General features: G+C 44.1%; 2 protein-coding genes across 2 annotated transcripts in view; one reads left to right on the forward strand and one right to left on the reverse strand.

The window, feature by feature from the left end:
* Positions 1-226, reverse strand: part of CFAP95 (cilia and flagella associated protein 95) — a 32,934-nt gene extending 32,708 nt beyond the window's left edge. The window contains exon 1 of the mRNA XM_080973210.1: positions 69-226. Within this exon, the coding sequence (XP_080829336.1) occupies positions 69-166 (98 nt within the window). The 5' untranslated portion in view covers positions 167-226. The remainder of the gene's footprint in view (positions 1-68) is intronic.
* Positions 227-1,664: 1,438 nt separating this feature from the next.
* Positions 1,665-19,938, forward strand: part of PTAR1 (protein prenyltransferase alpha subunit repeat containing 1) — a 38,114-nt gene continuing 19,840 nt past the window's right edge. Inside the window, exons 1-2 of the mRNA XM_080972941.1 lie at positions 1,665-1,823; positions 13,792-13,961. Coding sequence (XP_080829067.1) covers positions 1,738-1,823; positions 13,792-13,961 — 256 coding nt within the window. The 5' untranslated portion in view covers positions 1,665-1,737. The remainder of the gene's footprint in view (positions 1,824-13,791; positions 13,962-19,938) is intronic.

Consider the following 19,938-nt stretch of genomic DNA (forward strand, 5'->3'; position numbering starts at 1 on the left):
CCCAGCCCCGAGCAGCGCACCCCGGAGCCCGGGAACTCCCTTCGCGCCTCCGGGAGCCTTTCCCTCACCAGCGGTGCACCAGGGTGGGCCTCCCGTAGTCGGCGCCGGGCGAGCGCAGCGTCAGGGCTCCCCGGCGCTCCATCACGTCCGGAGGGCCCAGCTCCATCGCGGCCGCCCCACAAGCGCCGCCCCGAGGCCTCCTGGCCGCGCCTGGTCGCCGGGGCAACCACAGAGGCTTCGCGGTCGCTCCGCCCCAAGACCGGAACTTTTTATTCCTCGTTTCTTCCGCGGGGGAAGGGGGCCAAGGCTGCCCGGCAAGCAGCGGCTGCAGCTCCCGCGAGGCGGCCAGAGGCAGCAGCCTGCTTTAGCAGATCCCCAGCAAACCCCGCTGGGCTGCTGCACCCAAAAATATAACCACCTCCGTGTGGTAGGAATACTTGGTAAAAACACCCTTTGCGTGAGAAGCCCGCGCGCATCCCAGGCTGGTTGTGGCGAATGAAATTCACTCTGCACATGCACAGAGGCACTGTTGTGTCGATCGCTTCATTGCTATCTATACAAAGGTTGCTGGATGTAGGGCCTAAATTCAGCCAAGGCTCAAAGGGATGCAGCATTTCGGACTAAATGAACTCCTTGTGTATAAGGGGATTCCCTGCGCGTCACGTGAGTAAGAGGATGCTTTCACCTGTCCAGTCGCTTGAAGGGATCACTAGGTGTCAGGGCAGCTACAGTAGATCTCTGTTTGCCCTACAGTTCCTCCCGGCGCAGTCGTCCGTTGTACAAGGAGATGCCTTCAGTGGGCTCAAGCCCAAGTCATGGGCTGTGTCGGCCAGATAGACAATGACAAAGATTCTTCCCCCAGATGTAACTGTTCATCATTTATCTTGTGAAGCGCCCTGAATTATATGGATTCGTAGTATACAAAATTAATTTTAAAAAATTAAATAAACCCCAATCCCCAACTCAATTCCAGGGTACGTTGTGAAGGACTTTAGCATGCTAATGTCAACTTTCCCCCCAGTAAGCGCATTGAAATGTATTGCTCTGAAACAGAATGGGCAAGATTGCACCTTGCACTGGCTGTGATTTCCAGGCAAGACTGCAATACAAAGCAGGCGTGCAGTTAAAGACTGTCATAGATTTTTTTTTGGGGGGGGGAATAAAGGCTAGGATTTTAATTGGGATAGGGATGCAAGTACAAGCTGCAGAGCTGTGCCCGACCGAATCCCTGCCTTGGGGAAGAGCAGCCCTGTTCCCGGGACGGAGGAGCAGCGGGAGGGGGCCGGGATCCGGCTCCGGGGCTCCCGGGCTGTGGGGCGCCGGCCCCTCGGGGAAGGCGGGAGGGGTCCCCCGGCCAACGAAGCCTCTTCGGGGAAGCCCCGCCCGTCTCTGCCGCGGGACCCCTGGGCAGGCAGCCGCTGGGGCGGCGGGAGGGACGGAGGGGCGCCGTCCGCGGACCCGGTCTCTGCCGCGAGGGAACTGGCGGGGCAGGACGGCGACGAGGCGCCCCTTCCCGCCGCGAGGCTTTGGCGGAGCGACCGCGGCGTCGCCGTCCTTAGTCGGGGAGGCGGCGTCTCGGTCGCGCTCCCGCCCGGCTTCCCCGAGCTCGGCGCTCCGCCCCGCGGCGCCGCTGACCCGGATGCGCTCGGCTTTCCCGGCCCGCCTCTGCCCGCGCGAGAGCCGAGGAGGAGGAGGCCAAGGCGAAGGAGGCGAAGGCGGCGGCGGCGGCGGCCCGCCATGGCCGAGTCCCCGGAGGAGGTGGCGGTGCTGGTGCAGCGCGTGCTGAAGGACCTGCGCAACGCCTTCCAGCGCAACCCGCACATGTGAGTCCGGCCCTCTCCCCGGCGGCGCCCTCCCGGGCGGGAATGGCCGTGGCCGGGGGAGCCAAGAGCCCCCTAAGCTCAGCCAGGCGACGCAGCCCAGAGAGCCGCCTTCGTCGCGGGCGCCACTTTCAGGTCCAGTTCTCCGCGTAGCTGGTTTCAGAGCTTTCCCTTCCAAGCCTCAAGTGCCTCTTGTTAGAGGCAGCGCGGGAGAAGGCGGCACTCCGCCATGGAGATTTGCCAGTGCTTCTGCCCGAAGAAGAAGAAGATTGCAGTGTTGGTCTCTAAAGCACATTTCCATTTTTAATGGTTCGGCGTTAATGTGCTTTGGCAGTATCCCTCTCTTCATGGGATTTCAGATAGTTTTTTCGTGTCATGATGGCCTCTGTCGTGGGTGATCTAGCTGAGATTTCTGCATTGGAGAGGGTTGAGCTGGATTACCTTCAGAGTCCCTTCCAACTCCACAATTCTATGAATCATTTGCCAAAATGGGCAAATTGGGAGAGAAGAAAGGGGGGGGGCTCTGGATCATTAGCATGGATGTCTTTTACCAGTTAGAATAACTTGTGTAAGATCCCATTTCAGATCTGTGGTGGTGATGATGATAATTTATTATTTGTACCCCACCCATCTGGCTGGGTTTCCCCAGCCACTCTGGGCGGCTTCCAACAAAAATTAAAAATACATTAAAATGTCACACATTAAAAACTTCCCTGAACAGGGCTGCCTTCGGATGCCTTCTAAATGTCAGGTAGTTGTTGTTCTCTTTGACATCTGGTGGGAGGGCGTTCCACAGGCCGGGTGCCACCACCGAGAAGGCCCTCTGCCTGGTTCCCTGTAACTTGGCTTCTCGCAGGGAGGGAACCACCAGAAGGCCCTCGGAACTGGACCTCAGTGTCCGGGCAGAACGATGGGGGTGGAGATGCTCCTTCAGGTATAGATAGATGGGTGTTTAGCTCCTAAGGTCTCAACTTTTAAATTTTGCTCTGGAATTTGATTAATGTATAAGAAAATATTTTCAAAGATGAAAGATGACAATTATTGAGGTCAACCTCAGTTTCAAAGATGACAATTATTGAGGTCAACACGCTGAACAAATTCAGAATGCTGTTAAAAATAATAAAAGCATGCAACACTTTCTCCACTTTTTAAATTATTTGATAATTACTACAGGGCCCACCACATATTAAAGGAAATATGTGTCCTTTTTCTCCATCTGTGTCTCCATAGGGACCACCATGACATATGGAGGGGAGTCATGTCTGGAAGCAGGCAGTAAAAATGCACAATTGGGAGCTTTGATTGGCACATTTTTAGATAAATGTCTTCTGTGTGTTATGATGATAGCTGCATAGGCAGATGGTAGACAATCAGAAATGCGTTCTTAGTAATGTGTGAAGTAGCACTGAGAATTAGATGGCGGCATTATGCATCTGTTAGATATGTGTAGGTCTGTTCAGCGGTGGAGTAAGCTGATTGAGCGCCTGGGGTGGCGCGCTTACCCTGCGCCCAGGGGCGGGGCCAGTCAGGGCAGGACGCCCCGAGCAGTCTGCCTGCTTCCTCCCCCTCAGCCGCCCTACAGCTGAGGGGGAGGCGGTGGGCAGACCGTTTGGGACAGCGCGGAACCTGCGGGCACCCGAACCACCTGCAGGCCCCGTGGTGAGTGCCGCCTGGCATTTTGTCACCCTCCTCAGTGGTGATACCTGGGGTGGCCCACCCACACCGCACCCCATTCTCTGCCCCTGGGTCTATTATTTTGAAGAGACGGCTACTTTTTACAGTGTCATCCTTACAGGGTTTATAATACAGGTTGCTATAAAGTGAAAATTTAGAATAAGGACCCATTCTGAGATTCTTAAATCTCCTTGTAGAACTTATTGGAAAGGAGAACACCCTCTTGCGCATCCTGTATCAGCAGGTAACTGGGGGTAGACTTTGTAACTGGGCCAGACTCTAGAACGGGCTTCCTCAACCTCAGCCCTCCGTACTTTTTGAGACTACAATTCCCAGCATCCCTGACCACTGGTCCTGCTAGCTAGGGATCATGGGAGTTGCAGGCCAAAAACATCTGGAGGGCCGAGGTTGAGGAAGCCTGCTCTAGAATGTAGGAAGCTACCTTATTCATCTATTTAGTCAGACCATTATTCATCTTTCTCTGGATTGTCAACACTGTTTGGTGGAGGTTCTCCAAGCTTCCAGGTGGCAAATCTTTGCTAGTTCTACTGGAGATGCCAGAGTTGGATCTGGCACTGTCTGCATGCAAAGCAGCTGCTAAGGCTCCATTCTGAGAACAGAAAGCTTACTAATGAGTCAATTAACAATATCCTAAAGTAGTCCCAAAGTTGATGGCATTAGTACTCATCAGCACTTCGCACTTTTATTCCTTGACTTAAAATCTTGAACAGGCAGCCAGTAGAGTTCATTTTTGTGTCACGTTGTACCTGGCATTGAGAAACTTCCATGGTTCAGATTGCTGACTGGATCTGGCAGATTGGGGCAGATAACTTGGATAGCATATCATCTGTGTTGGTCACCTTTGGATTTCAGGTCTCATTCAGTGGTTTTAATCTTTGTAAATGGCCAGGGACCTATATAGTTCAAGAATTGCCACTATTGAGGCCCTTATCTAGAGTTGCCTTTTCTTTTCTTTTTAGTTTTGCAAGATCTTAAAAAAGAAGAAGTTTTGAGCTATTTTTAAGGTGGGCTTAAGGAGGAAGGCTTTTTTGCTGGCATGGTACCAACCCCTGGAATACTGTCAGAAGTTTGGCTTTTGGAGCAGATAGTGATTCTTTTAAGATCCTGAATCTGATCTTTAATTCCTGCTGCCTTTCATACTCGATCTAATCTTTTAATTGCTTTTGCATATTCTTTCCTTTTGGTAATGGTTTTAATGGTTTTAAAATTTGTACTTATCCTTTGTCTGCTTAAGTCTTTTCTAAAAAGTTGGAATAGACATGATGAATAAAATGGGGTAGAAATGTTGACTAAAAGTAGAGCTGGAGTCTTGGGCAGGTGCAGATTTTTAAAATTACAACACCTGTACCCTGGGGTTTGTGGGAACAACACCCTCCGCAAAATTCCCCAGCAGAGAAGTCTTCAAGTGGTTCTTTAAAGAGGACAGATGTGATCATGAGATGCTTGCTTTGTCTTTTACTTGGAGGGCAAAACTTCAATACCCACCAGCCCTTTGTTGGTGATTGAAAAGCCCTTTGTTCTTTAAGTGTAGAAGTAGGAATGAATTTTAGAACAAAATGTTTTTGTGTGTTGAGATAGAACATAACAATTCTTTCCACATCAAGGAGAGACACCAAGGAGAGCTGGGAAACTTCTGCACTTCAGGGGATGAAAAGTGTCTTCATATATTGAATGGTTGCAAATACACGTTTATTACTGCATGTGAACCGCGGCAAAAAACTGCAGCCAATCTCTGTATCCTGGATCATTTCTGTCTGTTGTAAACCAAGACGGTGGCCTTAAGAAAGCAGTTGTTTTTTCAGGTTGTGTGGTGTTATCTCTCATACTGAATTTTTGCTTGCTCTCAAGTAGATTGCTTTAGAAGAAGAGAACTTTCTATTTTTATGTCTGTAGTGGTTATAAATTAAACATAAAGAGTCATATTTTTGACATGTTTTGCTCATTTGTGTTTTTCTGACTGAAGTAGGACAAGCCACTTTGACTGACATCATGTTCTATATTTAAATATTCACTAAATTTGCCAAATTCAATGTGCGGTGTTCTTGGATCCTGCACTGCCACAGAAATTTGAAGCCTATTCATTAAGTAAGCCATGTAATGAAAATGGGACTACTCTTGTGCTTTTTATTTTGTTGTAAGGAGATGCTCACACTAGCAGTCTTACTAATTTGGATGAGAAAATAATGCTTACAGTGTGCTTGAAGCATTAGAAAATGGTATAATAATAATAATAATAATAATAATAATAATAATAATTTTATTATTTATACCCCGCCCATCTGGCTCAGTTGCCCCAGCCACTTTCCCTTAGCTTAATATATGTCCTTTAAAAAAAAAAAAATATTTATTGCTTTTATACCTTACAAAAAGAAAAAAGAGAAAAGAAGAAAGAAAAGAAGAGAAAAAAAGCAAAAAGCAAAAGAGAAAACAATACAATACAATATATAAACAATACAAAATGCAATGTTAACATTAACACATTAACAAAACAAAAGCAAAAACAATTCAAAAAACACACATCATACCATCTCAATATCCTCTCTTTCATTCCCTTGTTTCATCGACCTCCTCTCACCTCCCTTTTTGTATTCCATTTCTATTGATTGTTTCAGCAAATCCTTTCCATCTTTCTCTATTTTCTGTCATGTAATTATCTTAACATATTTTAACCTTGTTTTCCATTAATACTATAATACTTATTTATACTTAATTACTTAAAATATTTCTACTAAAGCCATATAATTCCTTTCCAACATTTTTCTAACACTCATTAATTTTACATTATTTCCATGTATAGGTTTTAAACTTTTTCCAATATTCTTCCACCGTCTCTTCTCCCTGGTCTCGGGTTCTGCCAGTCATTTCCATCAATTCCATATAGCCCATCAACCTGGTGATCTTCTGTCCGAGGCTCTTAATTCTTTTCCAGGTCCCTTCTGCAGGTCTTCTTCATATTTATACATGCACTTTACTTTGTCTTCTCCTGATCTTGTTCTTATTTTCCTTCCTTTGATGCTGAAAAGTAGGTCTCCGGGGAATTCCCATCTAGCAATGTTTTTATTCCTTCTCAGCAAGTCAACCAAATCTCCATAATTAAAACTGAAATTCAAAAGATATTTCCAATCGTGTTCCAAAGTTCCTCCGAGTCTGGCAGTCCCCACAACTCCAGTCTCCTTCTGACCCAAATCCAGGTCCCAGAGGTCAATCTCCAGTCCAAGCAGGGCTCCAATCCTAGAAGTCTGACTTTCTCTAAATTCAGTCTTGGAAGACATCAACTTATAATCATCCAGCTGCAACTGTAAGGCTGGAGCTCTCTGCCTCACCACTTGTGCCACTTTAGGTTCCATAGCGAGAACTTTCTCCCCCGCCTTCTCCTCAATTTGCCATGTCAAAATAGATCCCTGTATCGATTCCTGAGTAATTTCTGTATTAATATTGACTTTTTGTGCCAAATTAGTCACTTTTTGTTCCAAGTTATCAATTTTTATAGTCCTCGCATCCGTCTTCTTGAAAAGCTGTTCCAGTGAGTCATTAATCTTACATAATGCAACCACTAAGGCTTCTTCTGTCAACATTCTTAACGAGTCAAGGTCAAATCCAATTTCTCACAGTTTTATCTTGCAGGTGGAAAATTCCCCCAGCTCAGCTCTTGTAACAATTTCAAAGGCTTCCTCTAGAGGGAAACAGTTTCTATTTGTATCAATCCTTTTAAGCACAGGTCAAACAATAAAGTTAGTTTCAATTTTCAGTTACTTTTATTCCTTTTTAAGCGCAGAAAGAGACAGTGGAGACAAGATATTTCCCTTCTTTAACTTACTGTCAGCAGACAATCTATTCACAGTCAATGAGCATATCCAAAACTTCAATGCTTACTAGAAGCCCATTTCCAGGTTCAGAGCAGTGGTGATTTGACTTTCTTCACTCTGTCCTGCAGGCTTACACGATCTTAAATCTCCCCCCTCTTCTCCTGCTTCCAAGGGGGGTTTAGTGATTTAACCAATGGAAGTTTAATCCTTTATGAGAGACTTTCCAAGGCTTTAGCTTGCAGCCTCTTTGCTTCAATCTATTTACAAAAGGGGGAGGCGGACTTCCTGCTTGAAACCTCCCCGTTTCGGTGCCAAATTAAGACGTTTAAAAATCCAATTTTCCGTTCTACTCATGGGTTGTTGTTTTGAGATCAAATTGTCCACAGGAAAAAGTCAGCGCTCTCCTGCAACAGCAATGCGGCTTCACTCCGTGAAAAAAGCAGTCGATTCAAAGCACCGCGCCACTCACCCCACCTCGCTCCCGATCCCCGAAACCGGGTTAGGGGAGGCGCAAAAGGTGCCAGCCGAATCCCACGTCCACAAGCCTCTCCCGCCTGTGGTTTTTGATGAGTCTCCGCCTCGCCGTGGCGGCCAGACCCTAATTTCCACGGAGCGGATTCCTCCCGATCAGAGGAAATCCGCCATTGCTGGAGGCGCTAACCCGGAAGTCTAGGTTGCTCAGAGATACCTCAAATTGCTTTGAGGTCCAAAATCCATTCATTGCATTAACAGATATAGTACAAGTAAACGCCATTGGGAATGGAACATCTTGTTGCCTTCAAATATTAAGCCAGCACAGAAAAAATATAATTGCCATTTCAATTCTTATTTGATGTTCACAGGAGACTCTCAGTTGGGGCAAATCAGGTGGGGTAGAAAATATTCCAAGTGCTTTATTCTTCCAGGGGAAAAAATCCATTTCATTTTTAACATTTTTAAAGCTTTTTGTTTTGTTAGCTTTGTTTATTAAATGCAAATAAAATAAACATGCTAAATTAGATCCCTCTCTAGGACAGGGTGCTCCAACTTTTCATACCAAGTGGGCCGCCAGAGTACTTCAACGGACTCCACAGGCCACGCATTACCTTGTCACATGGAGAGGGGGGAAGCGAGGCTGAAATCTGACACGCACACCCAGCCCTTGTGCTGCCTTCCCCAAGCCGCCTAAGCAAGGTGCCCGGCTTTGGGAAGGAGGAAGGAGGTCTCTAGGACTCTGCCAATGCCTCATGCCTCCTTCCCAAAGCCCACCGTACACCTACCTGGTTTTCCAGTGTGAGGGCTTGGGGGGGGTGTCAAATGTTTCTGAGGGACACTGGAAAAGGCCTTGGGGGCTGCATGTTGGACCGCCCTGCTCTAGGACATAGGAAATAAATATGTATTTTTATTATTTATACCCCACCCACTCAATTTAAGTGGAAAAAATCCTGATGCAAAATATCCAAATTTGCATCAGAAATATTTCAAGAAATAATAATAATAAGAAGCCTCCCTCACTGGTTGGGGCCACAGAGCACTAGCCAGTATTTTCACTCTGAACAGGAATATATTCTGTTCATGTAATGGGAGTTGCCCCACAGCCCCTTGTTTCATCCTGAACAGTGGTGCTTATTCCCAGGCAAATGTGCCTAGGATTGCAACCTGAAGCAGGCAAGTGGCAGATCTGAGCGGGTCTAGGGCAGGCATAGGCAAACTCCAGCCCTCCAGATGTTTGGGACTACAATTCCCATCATCCCTGACCACTGGTTCTGTTAGCTAGGGATGACGGGAATTGGAGTCCCAAGCACTTGGAGGGCCAGAGTTTGCCTATGCCTGGTCTAGAGTGTCACATTCCCCTGAAGACAAAAGCAGCTTGCCTCCAGTTGGGCATACCTGTTTGCTTTGTAGTGGGACTGCCTGGATGCCCAGCTCACACGAAAGAAGGCACTGTCTTCGGTTTTAACTTGCAATCTGCTATTTGAAGAGACTGGTTTCTGACCATGACAAGCCTCTATTCCCTGCTTCTTAAAGTGGGTAACAGTTTACTTTGTGTCTTGTACTCTGGCTCAGTGGCAATAAGTATTATCATTTCAGTTTTATTTCTATGAGAAGTGAATTTTGGAAAGAAAAGAGAGGCCCCAAATTGTTCAGTTCAGCTTTCTTTTTTCCCTCCTGAAGCCTGTTTCAGGTTACCAGTGCAAAAGGAGCTACATTCCTTTGTGCAAATTAATTTTTGCACCTCTGCAAGGTGGTGCAAATGAGCTGAGCTACTCAAATGACTCCTTCAAGTTCCCTACAAAGCTTCCTCTGTGATCTTGATCAAGTGCTAAATGCCTTAGGCCCCAAATATCTGAGAGGCTGCCTTCTGCCCTGCAGACCCTCTCCTGCTCATTTCAGCAGAGGGGGCTCTCTTGGTAGTTCCAGCAGCCTCAGAGGTGCAGTGGGTGGCAACTTGGGAGAGAGCATTTTCTGGGACAGCCCCTGGGTTGTGAAATCTTTGTACAGTTTCTGTCATTTGCTGAAGAGTGGCATCTTTACACCCGAGAGAGAGATCTTTTCAGAACCCGCCACATTACTGTGGATGTAATTTGTTTTAAACTGTTGTTGTAAGCCACCCAGGGACCGTATGGTAATAAATAAAGTAATAATATAATAGGAAGAAGGTGACACTGTCTCAGCCTAAGCCTTAGCATAGGGATTTTCTCAGGATAAAGTGGGTCAGAAACTCTGTTTATTGGCTTGTCCTTGGAGGAAGCATGGGATAAAAATAAATATAATTAATAATAATTAGAATGTTCTGTAGCTGATAATTTTTTATTCAGCAGCTCAAAATTGTGTGCTCAAGTCTTAGCATGCTGAAAATTGCTTTGTCTTTATTCTTTTTAAACAAATGAACTAAATGGCCTGTTTCCATACTCCCTGCAGTGGAACAAAATAATGCACTCAAGAATTTATTTGCATGTTGTTGTTGTTTAGTCGTTTAGTCGTGTCCGACTCTTCGTGACCCCATGGACCAGAGCATGCCAGGCACTCCTGTCTTCCACTGCCTCCTGCAGTTTGGTCAAACTCATGCTGGTAGCTTCGAGAACACTGTCCCACCATCTCGTCCTCTGTTGTCCCCTTCTCCTTGTGCCCTCCATCTTTCCCAGCATCAGGGCCTTTTCCAGGGAGTCTTCTCTTCTCATGAGGTGGCCAAAGTATTGGAGCCTCAGCTTCACAATCTGTCCTTCCAGTGAGCACTCAGGGCTGATTTCCTTCAGAATGGATAGGTTTGATCTTCTTGCAGTCCATGGGACTCTCAAGAGTCTCCTCCAGCACCATAATTCAAAAGCATCAGTTCTTCGGCAATCAGCCTTCTTTATGATCCAGCTCTCACTTCCATACATCACTACTGGGAAAACCATGGCTTTAACTATACAGACCTTTGTTGGTAAGGTGATGTCTCTGCTTTTTAAGATGCTGTCTAGGTTATCGCCTTTCTCCCAAGAAGCAGGCGTCTTTTAATTTCGTGACTGCTGTCACCATCTGCTATGATCATGGAGCCCAAGAAAGTAAAATCTCTCACTGCCTCCATTTCTTCCCTTTCTATTTGCCAGGAGGTGATGGGACCAGTGCCCATGATCTTCGTTTTTTTGATGTTGAGCTTCAGACCATATTTTGCGCTCTCCTCTTTCACCCTCATTAAAAGGTTCTTTAATTCCTCCTCACTTTCTGCCATCAAGGTTGTGTCATCTGCATATCTGAGGTTGTTGATATTTCTTCCGGCGATCTTAATTCCGGCTTGGGATTCATCCAGACCAGCCTTTCGCATGATGAATTCTGCATATAAGTTAAATAAGCAGGGGGACAATATACAGCCTTGTCGTACTCCTTTCCCAATTTTGAACCAATCAGTTGTTCCATATCCAGTTCTAACTGTAGCTTCTTGTCCCACATAGAGATTTCTCAGGAGACAGGTGAGGTGATCAGGCACTCCCATTTCTTTAAGAACTTGCCATAGTTTGCTGTGATCGACACAGTCAAAGGCTTTTGCATAGTCAATGAAGCAGAAGTAGATGTCTTTCTGGAACTCTCTAGCTTTCTCCATAATCCAGCGCATGCTTGCAATTTGGTCTCTGGTTCCTCTACCTCTTCTAAATCCATCTTGCACTTCTGTTAGTTCTTGTTCCACATACTGCTTGAGCCTTCCTTGTAGAATTTTAAGCATAACCTTGCTAGCGTGTGAAATGAGTGCAATTGTGCGGTAGTTGGAGCATTCTTTGGCACTGCCCTTCTTTGGAATTGGGATATATACTGATCTTCTCCAATCCTCTGGCCACTGCTGAGTTTTCCAAATTTGCTGGCATATTGAGTGTAGCACCTTAACAGCATCATCTTTTAAAATTTTAAATAGTTCAGCTGGAATACCCTCACTTCCACTGGCCTTGTTATTAGTAATGCTTTCTAACGCCCATTTGACTTCACTCTCCAGGATGTCTGGCTCAAGGTCAGCAACCACACTACCTGGGGTATACAAGGTATCCATTTCTTTCTGGTATAGTTCCTCTGTGTATTCTTGCCACCTCTTCTTGATGTCTTCTGCTTCTGTTAGGTCCTTTCCACTTTTGTCTTTTATTATGGTAATCTTTGTACAAAATGTTCCTTTCATATCTCCAATTTTCTTGAACAGATCTCTGGTTTTTCCCATTCTGTTGTTTTCCTCTATTTCTTTGCAATACTCGTTTAAGAAGGCTTTCTTGACTCTCCTTGCTATTTTTTGGAAATCTACATTCAATTTCCTGTATCTTTCACTATCTCCTTCGCATTTTGCTTGCCTTCTCTCCCCCACTATTTGTAAGGCCTCATTGGACAGCCACTTTGCTTTCTTGCGTTTCCTTTTCATTGGGATGGTTTTCGTTGCTGTCTCCTGTATAATGTTGTGAGCCTCCATCCATAGTTCTTCAGGCACTCTGTCCACCAAATCTAAATCCTTAAACCTGTTCCTCACTTCCACTGTATATTCATAAGGGATTTGACTTAGATTGTATCTTACCGGCCCAGTGGTTTTTCCTACTTTCTTCAGTTTAAGCTTGAATTTTGCTATAAGAAGCTGATGATCTGAGCCACAGTCAGCTCCAGGTCTTGTTTTTGCTGACTGTATAGAGCTTCTCCATCTTTGGCTGCAGAGAATATAATCAATCTGATTTCGATGCTGCCCATCTGGTGATGTCCATGTGTAGAGTCGTCTCTTGTGTTGTTGGAAAAGCGTGTTTATGATGACCAGCTTGTTCTCTTGGCAGAACTCTATTAGCCTTTGCCCTGCTTCGTTTTGAACTCCAAGGCCAAACTTGCCAGTTGTTCCTTTTATCTCTTGATTTTATTTGCATATAAGCTAGTAAATTTGTATGACAAATAAATGAAACAAATTGCAAGCAATATTCTGTATATGCCTGTAACACTGAATGAAAAAGGATCCTCCTTAATGTTGGTAACAACATTAAGCATATTTGCCGTTTAAGTCAGTGAGACTTCCAATATCAGAATTGTGGCTGGCTGTCTGATTTCAGTGGTAACAGTCTTGCAAAGGACTGACACTTCTGCACTTAAAGACATACTTTGCATAGAAACTTAAATGAATATGATAGACCTGAATGACAGTCAGAGGGCATCTCCAGATGATCAAAGTGACCAGGCTGGTGTATGAGGGACAAGGTCATGGGCACATTAGAGTTTTATATACTCCACCAGTCATACCTTGCACTGAGCCTGGTCCTAGCAGTCACCGCAGGGCTTTCTGGAGTGGCTGCAGCCAAAAGCCAGGCTGCTGCATTCTGCACTAGCTGCGGTTTTGGAACCAACCTCCAGGGCAGCCCTGCAGAGAGATCATCACAGCAGTCCAGTCTGGAGGTTACTATGGGCTTGCGCCACTGTGGCTATGCTACCCCTGTCCAGGGATGGCCATAATGTGTGTTCCAGCCAAAGCTGGAAGAAGGCATTCTTGGCCAGGGGTCTCCAGTGACCAGGATCTGAGAGGAGCCCAAATTACGTACCTGCTGCTTCCAGGAGAGGGCAACTCTGTCAAGAGCAGGCAACTTGCCAACCTCCTGAATTTGGGAACACATCACCAAAAAGTTAGCATTGACTTAAAGATCAATGCTTTATTTATTGGTCTAATTTACATCCAATTATATCCATTCTTCCTTGGCAGCAGGTTCCATTGAATTCAGAGGGGGCTATGCCTAAACATACTTTCCTAGGAGTAGGCCCCATTGAATTCTGTGGGATGTACTTCTGAGTCAACATATGAAGGAATGAGATACTAATTGCATAATAGGAGTTTTTCAAGGCTGAGTCTTTCAATTCTGGGAATCTAAGAACTAGACAGGCAGGAAAAAAGAAGAGCCTGGCAAATCAGGAAGTGTAGAATGAACAACAGGCATACTTTAACAAGCATCAAAAGAAATGAAGAAAATAGTTATCTAATTATCTTTTTACATGTCTTTTTTGTTTTTAAGAGATGAAATTGGATTAATTCCCTGTCCTGAAGCCAGATATAACCGGAGCCCTATAGTTCTGGTGGAAAACAAACTTGGGGTGGAAAGCTGGTGTGTCAAGTTTCTTTTGCCCTACGTCCATAACAAACTCCTTCACTACAGACAAAGAAAGCAATGGCTCAACAAAGAAGGTGAGTAATTCCATAAAATGTGTATTGTATGGTGCCCATCATTATTAACTTTCTATACAATTGTAAAGGGAGCCAGAACAAGTAGAGGAACTATTGAAGTTGCATCTTGAGTGTTGATTTTGTGCAAGCATTTTAAATAAGGTGGGGCTCCTAGAGTGATGTTCCCACAACACGGTAGGACACAGAGGAGCAAAGTGACTGAGCTCCTCCCCTTGTAAGCCATAGCTAGACTTACTGTGTCATTGTGGATCATTCTTCACCATGTAGAGTAGAAAGGTAGCCTATTGTCTGCTATATGCAAAGCAAAGAAACTTACCAGTGCAATGCAATGAAATCCTAACTGTGCCTATTCAGCTGTAAGTCCTGTTGAATTTAGTGGGACTTACTTCCAGTTAAGTGGAGTTAGGACAGAAGCTTTAATAATAAAGTTTTAAATATATGTATGGACTTTCTGGAACAGAAATATTTAGAGGGCTTGACACCTAAGAACTGGAAATATTTTTTATTTCCATGAATTGCTGGCTATCATGAAGGTCAACAAGTCAATTGAGCTTCATTAAAATGTGAACTTTTGCAGTTGCCATTAGTAACAGATTGAGCAAAATCAATCTCAGTAGCCTGAAGACAGATACAGACTTGAATTCCAACTAGTCCTCTGCAACAGCTCCTTCTGGTCATGGTGGGAACTGGAATTCAGGCACGTGGCAGCATTTTTTGCCTACTTTACCTTTTTGCTGCTGCATCCTGTTCTGCCTCTCATTCTGCTCTGGAGTCTGGAGGTTGCCCAATCCTCAAGCAAAGGGGAGATGAGTGAAAGTCATCTCATTTCCATTCACAGGATCTAAGTGCTTTGGTCCTTATCACCATCTGTAAACCCCTCTTGACAATGTGGCAGTTAGGCTACCATGTCTATCAACTGACTAAATGGATGCTTCTATAAGCTGCTTTGAGGTTTGAGCAGTATATAACTTGTATGAAATAATAAATAAAGACACATTTGCAGAGGAAAACTGCATTCTCTGTTAGTACCATACTGTCAACACATTAGTGTCAGAAAAAGCAGGAATCATGTAGTGCAGACCAACAATCAACCTCCTCCTCCTTCCTCATTTTTAATTTGTATACCACCTTTCTATCTTACAATACTCAAGGCGGTTTACAAGCTGAAGAAACAAAAAAATGTACATCTTATAACAATCTAATGCAATACAAAAATGTGATAATAAAACATAACTTTAAAATAAACAACCTCCATCAAAAAAGTCACATTCAACAATCATTAGAATAGTATAAAATAATAATAACAACATATAAAAGTCAAACAGAAATCCACTCAACAGTTACAATAATATCTAAACTATAATCAATAAAACAACGGCAAGCCACAGTACATAAAACAATACAATACACATTGAGAAGCAGAGGGTAGAGCAAGGGAGGTGGAAAGAGGCCTTGCCTGATGGAGTCCCTCCCCTCACAGTTCTTCCTCCAGGAACAGCTCCCTTATGAGGACTCCTAGGGCCGGAGGGTGGGGCAAGGCAGGTGGGAGGAGGCCTGTTCAATAAACACCTCAAACTCACTTCCACAGAGCTCAGATGTGGGGTTGGCGAAAGGGGAGTGTGTCTGCTGCTGTTGGAAAGAGAAAAAAAATGCCTGTATTGGGGGATAAAGGGGTGTGCTTCTGTCCTTTGCAACCCCCTTATGCTGCTGACACGGCTGCTGCTATGAGAAGAAGAAAAGTCCTGAATTTTAAAATACAAACATTTTCCTGTCCTTTCTAGAGCAGCTGTGGCAGCAGAATTGGAAGGGAGAATGGACAAGGTGAGACTTTGTCCCCTTTGTTCCCCTTCCTCCCCTCCGCCCCCCACCCTGCACCAAAGGTTTAATGGGGCTTGGCCTGTCTTGCCTGGTCCTCTGTGGGTCACTAGCTGTGCCTGTACTGCTCACTTGCTCTGCTGGGCTTTTATCCATTTCTCCAGTCACACAATCAATCAATCAATCAGTAGCTGAACTGGGATCCGCACAGTCACAAAAACAAATTAACCGAAAAAGCCTCAATAATTAGGAGACAGCCAACCCAAAGGTACAAAAATGAGTGGGAAATTTATAAAGAATATTTAATTAAACATTGTCCCCAAGTGAAAATCTGGACATGTTTTGACTAAACTCCGCAAACTGCAAGTTAGATTAAGAATAATGAGATAAAATAGAAGAAAGAAATTGAGATAAGGAATACTGAAGCAGTGATAATAAAAAGGGGGGAAAGGATGAACCCTCACCTCAATGAAGAAGTTGGAATTCATATGGAGGAATTAAGAATTTGTGAATTAAGAAAAAGACTTAAACAACAACATTCCTCTCTTAGGAATTTAAGGATTTGTATATTTTGGTTTATTTGGAAATTTGTTATTTCTTTTGTGTTTTATTTGGAATGTATAATTTGTGTCATGTTGGAAATTCAATGAAAAGCATAAAAAAGGGGGGAACAAAAAACAAAAACGCAAAATAGCAAAAACAAAAGCGCCAAACTTAATCCGTTCTGGAAGTCTGTTTAACTTCTGAAATGTTCGAAAACCAAGGCGCAGCTTCTGATTGGTGCAGCCACCCTGGAAGCAATAGTCGACAACTGCATCAGACATTTGGCTTCCAAAAAATGTTCGAAAACAGGAACACTTGCTTCAGGGTTTTTGGCATTTGGGAACCAAAGCATTTGAGTACCAAGGTATCACTGTATTGATAACATACTACTTTTGTTTTGATTGCAATCATCTTCATGCTTTCCCATTGCCTGTGGATTTATCTAACTGAAACAACACTTCATAGAAATTGGTCCCATTGATTCACCAAACTAAGATTTACAAGGAGATGGATTAACAGAACAGGGATTTCTAAATGTGCACCTTCCCAATCATTTTAGAGCTCTAACAACTCTAGGCAAATGGGAAATGTCACTTCGGATCAGACATTTGTTATTGGAGAAACAGCATGTTGAAGCTGTGGGATGTCTTTGGGAAAAGAGTAAGGATGCATTTTACTGGTCTTTAAAAATTTGACATTATTTCCTGATATTTTTAAACATCCTGCTGTGTGTTTGTTAAACTAACTAGTCAGATTAATCTCTCATAGGGTTTCATTTTTGCTTTTTGAGTTACAGTCGTACCTTGGATCTCAAATGCCTTGGCTCCCGAACAAATCAGCTCCCGAACGATCAAAACCTGGAAGTGAGTGTTCCAGTTTTCAAATGATTTTCGGAAGCCGAACATCCAGCACAAGTGTCTTGCAGCCAATCGGAAGCCGCGCCTTGGTTTTCGAACAGTTCCGGGAGTCGAATGGACTCCCAGAACACATTCTGTTCGAGAACCAAGGTACGAGTGTATTTATATCCTGCTTTTAGCAGACTCCTATCCAAAGGACTGGTCAATCCACAGCTGGTTAGCTTAAGCAATGTCATAGCATCAGATGTGCCTAAACCACCATAAGGTTTCATTTTTAAAAAGGCCCATTACTGAATAACCTAAAATTTTACATTATTGTGTACATCTGTCAGGGATGATTTGTGGGTGCTAGCCGAGATAACAACCCGGGATTCCAGCCAGCTTTTACAAGATTTATTAAGTCCAAAAACTATGTCCAGTACAGAGCTCTTAAAAGCATGTCTTCCTCAGTCGCTATCAGTTGCCGGAAGTGGCTCCTGCCTCTTCCCTTTCCAGCATAGAAACTTCCTGAGCCCCCCCCTTCCCCCTCTCCCTACGTAAAGACCGAAGCGTCGGAGGCTGTTCCTTTCTCTCCGTTTCCTGACAGCCCCTCCTCCTTTTCTCTCTGACGAAGTGAGGCTGCTCATTAAAGGAGGCGGCTCCCGGTACATTCCGATCTCTCCCCCCTTCTCAGCCAACAGATCCCTGACACATCTGCTAGCAGAAATTATGCTGCAAATATGGATAAAATATGCATATTTTGTTTGAATTCCCACCCACCCTATCCTGGAGTCTTAAACTGGGTTACAGCATTCTAAACCCAAGTATATTAAAATCTCTTGAAAAATATAAGATTGCAGAATATATTTCCTTCAAAAGAGACAAAAAACTTTTGATTCCTGAGTATGCTAAAGCTCAGCAAATACCAGCTCAGCAAGATTAAAATATTGTTTCTTGCCATCTGTTACGCTACTGTCTAGATTTAAACTTATGTGCTATAACCAGTTTGTTAAAGGGTTTAAGATGACAAAAATATGTTAGCACACTATACAAAATTATAGCCTTATGTGCACCAAGGTTCATAATTCTCTTAGATCTAGGCAACATTTCATACACTCTAATTGGATAATTCCTGTTGCTTTTCTACATTCTGGCTTTTTATTATTGAAAGTGTTAACTGCATTAACTTCCCTTGGAGACCTCTTTCTAATTTGTTGCTGTACTGTGGTCTCATCGATTGACCTGGTTTTGAGTTAAATAAACCAACCGCTATATAGGAGAAGTAATAGATAGTTCTGGCACAGTCCTCTGCTGGGTGTCTGGTAATTAATTATACTTCTGGCAGAATCCCACAACAAGTAAGAACATTCTAATCCACAACAGATAATAGATAGGTGCTGAATTTCTTCCCACCTAGGAGAGGGAGACTCACTGAGAGGGTCAGAAAAATACGTTTGGGATTAATCCTCTCATTAATCTTTCTTAGTACAATAGTTGCTTATAGCTCAACATTTGAACTGAAAACAAGTTTGAGGCAATCTAAATGTACCGTTTTTGATTCATCCTTTGTATTCCCAATTTTATATCTCCAGTCAGTAATGACTTAGGTTTGTGTAACACCAAACTCGGGTATTGTACACTACGGGAGTTCCCCTCTCCCTTCTGGTAGCTCACCGATAAGAATTAGCGAGCATCTGGTAGATTTATAGCCTTTTTATTACAGTATCATGTTGCAAACACATATTAGCATCTCTCTGCAAGGATAGACGTTGCTCTCTCTGACTCCTCCCCCCTCACTTCAGCTGCAAGAAGTGCGACAACGGATGTCTCTCCTCCCCTGCATCTCTGTTGTTCTCTGACATACCTCTGAGTTCAGGGGGGGGAGGGGGGTGCCCCCCACTCTCTAGTGATGTATCAGCCAGCTGCTCCCTCCCTTCTGGTTGCTTAGCAACTACCTCAAAGCTGGGTAGCTCTGGGTCTGCCTGTTTCTCTGCTTCTGGAAATGCTGAAAGCAAAGGGGGCGAATAGTCCCCCTTTTCTTCTGTTAGATGCTGATCTCCCTGCCTTTCCCAATCCTCGTCTTCAGAGTATTCTCTGACAGATATTATGCATGTAAGTGTACTAAAATTTATTTCCCTTTTAATCCAGAGGGACTGGTGATAATATGATGCATATTTCAGACCATTTGCAAAAGTAGATGAAACTGGATTACAGGTGCTCCTCATAAGGGAAGCGGTGGCCAATTGTGTGAAAATGTTATATAGTTAGGAAATTATTCCTTTCCCACTGGGTTGGTAGGAAAAAAAGATTGTTCACAGTTGTTTAGGATGGGAAGTGCCTGAGCCTGAGCCTTAGGCTTGACTGTTACATATTTAGGGTAGTTATATTGAAGCTGGCAAAACCCTCAAAATCTTGCTTAGCCACCCAGTGAAGAAAAGTACATCAGCTCTTGCATTTTTGTTCTGCTTAAACTACCATTTCCCATAACCCCTGAATCTGTAAACCTATCTGAGTTCTTTAACAACTCTCACATCGTCACCCAGCAATTACAACAACATTACATTTAGGTAGGTAGTTGTGTTGGTCTGACGCAGTCAAAATAAAAATAAAAAATTGTCCAGTGGCACCTTATAGACCAACTACGTTTGTTCTGGTATAAGCTTTTGTGTGCATGCACGCTTCTTCAGATACCTGTTACATTGAGCTGCATGAAATGGAAGTCCATCAGTATCTGAAGAAGTGTGCATGCACACGAAAGCTTATACCAGAACAAACGTAGTTGG

Source organism: Podarcis pityusensis (assembly GCF_964106645.2).
Source record: "Podarcis pityusensis genome assembly, chromosome: 11".
Lineage (NCBI taxonomy): Eukaryota > Metazoa > Chordata > Lepidosauria > Squamata > Lacertidae > Podarcis > Podarcis pityusensis.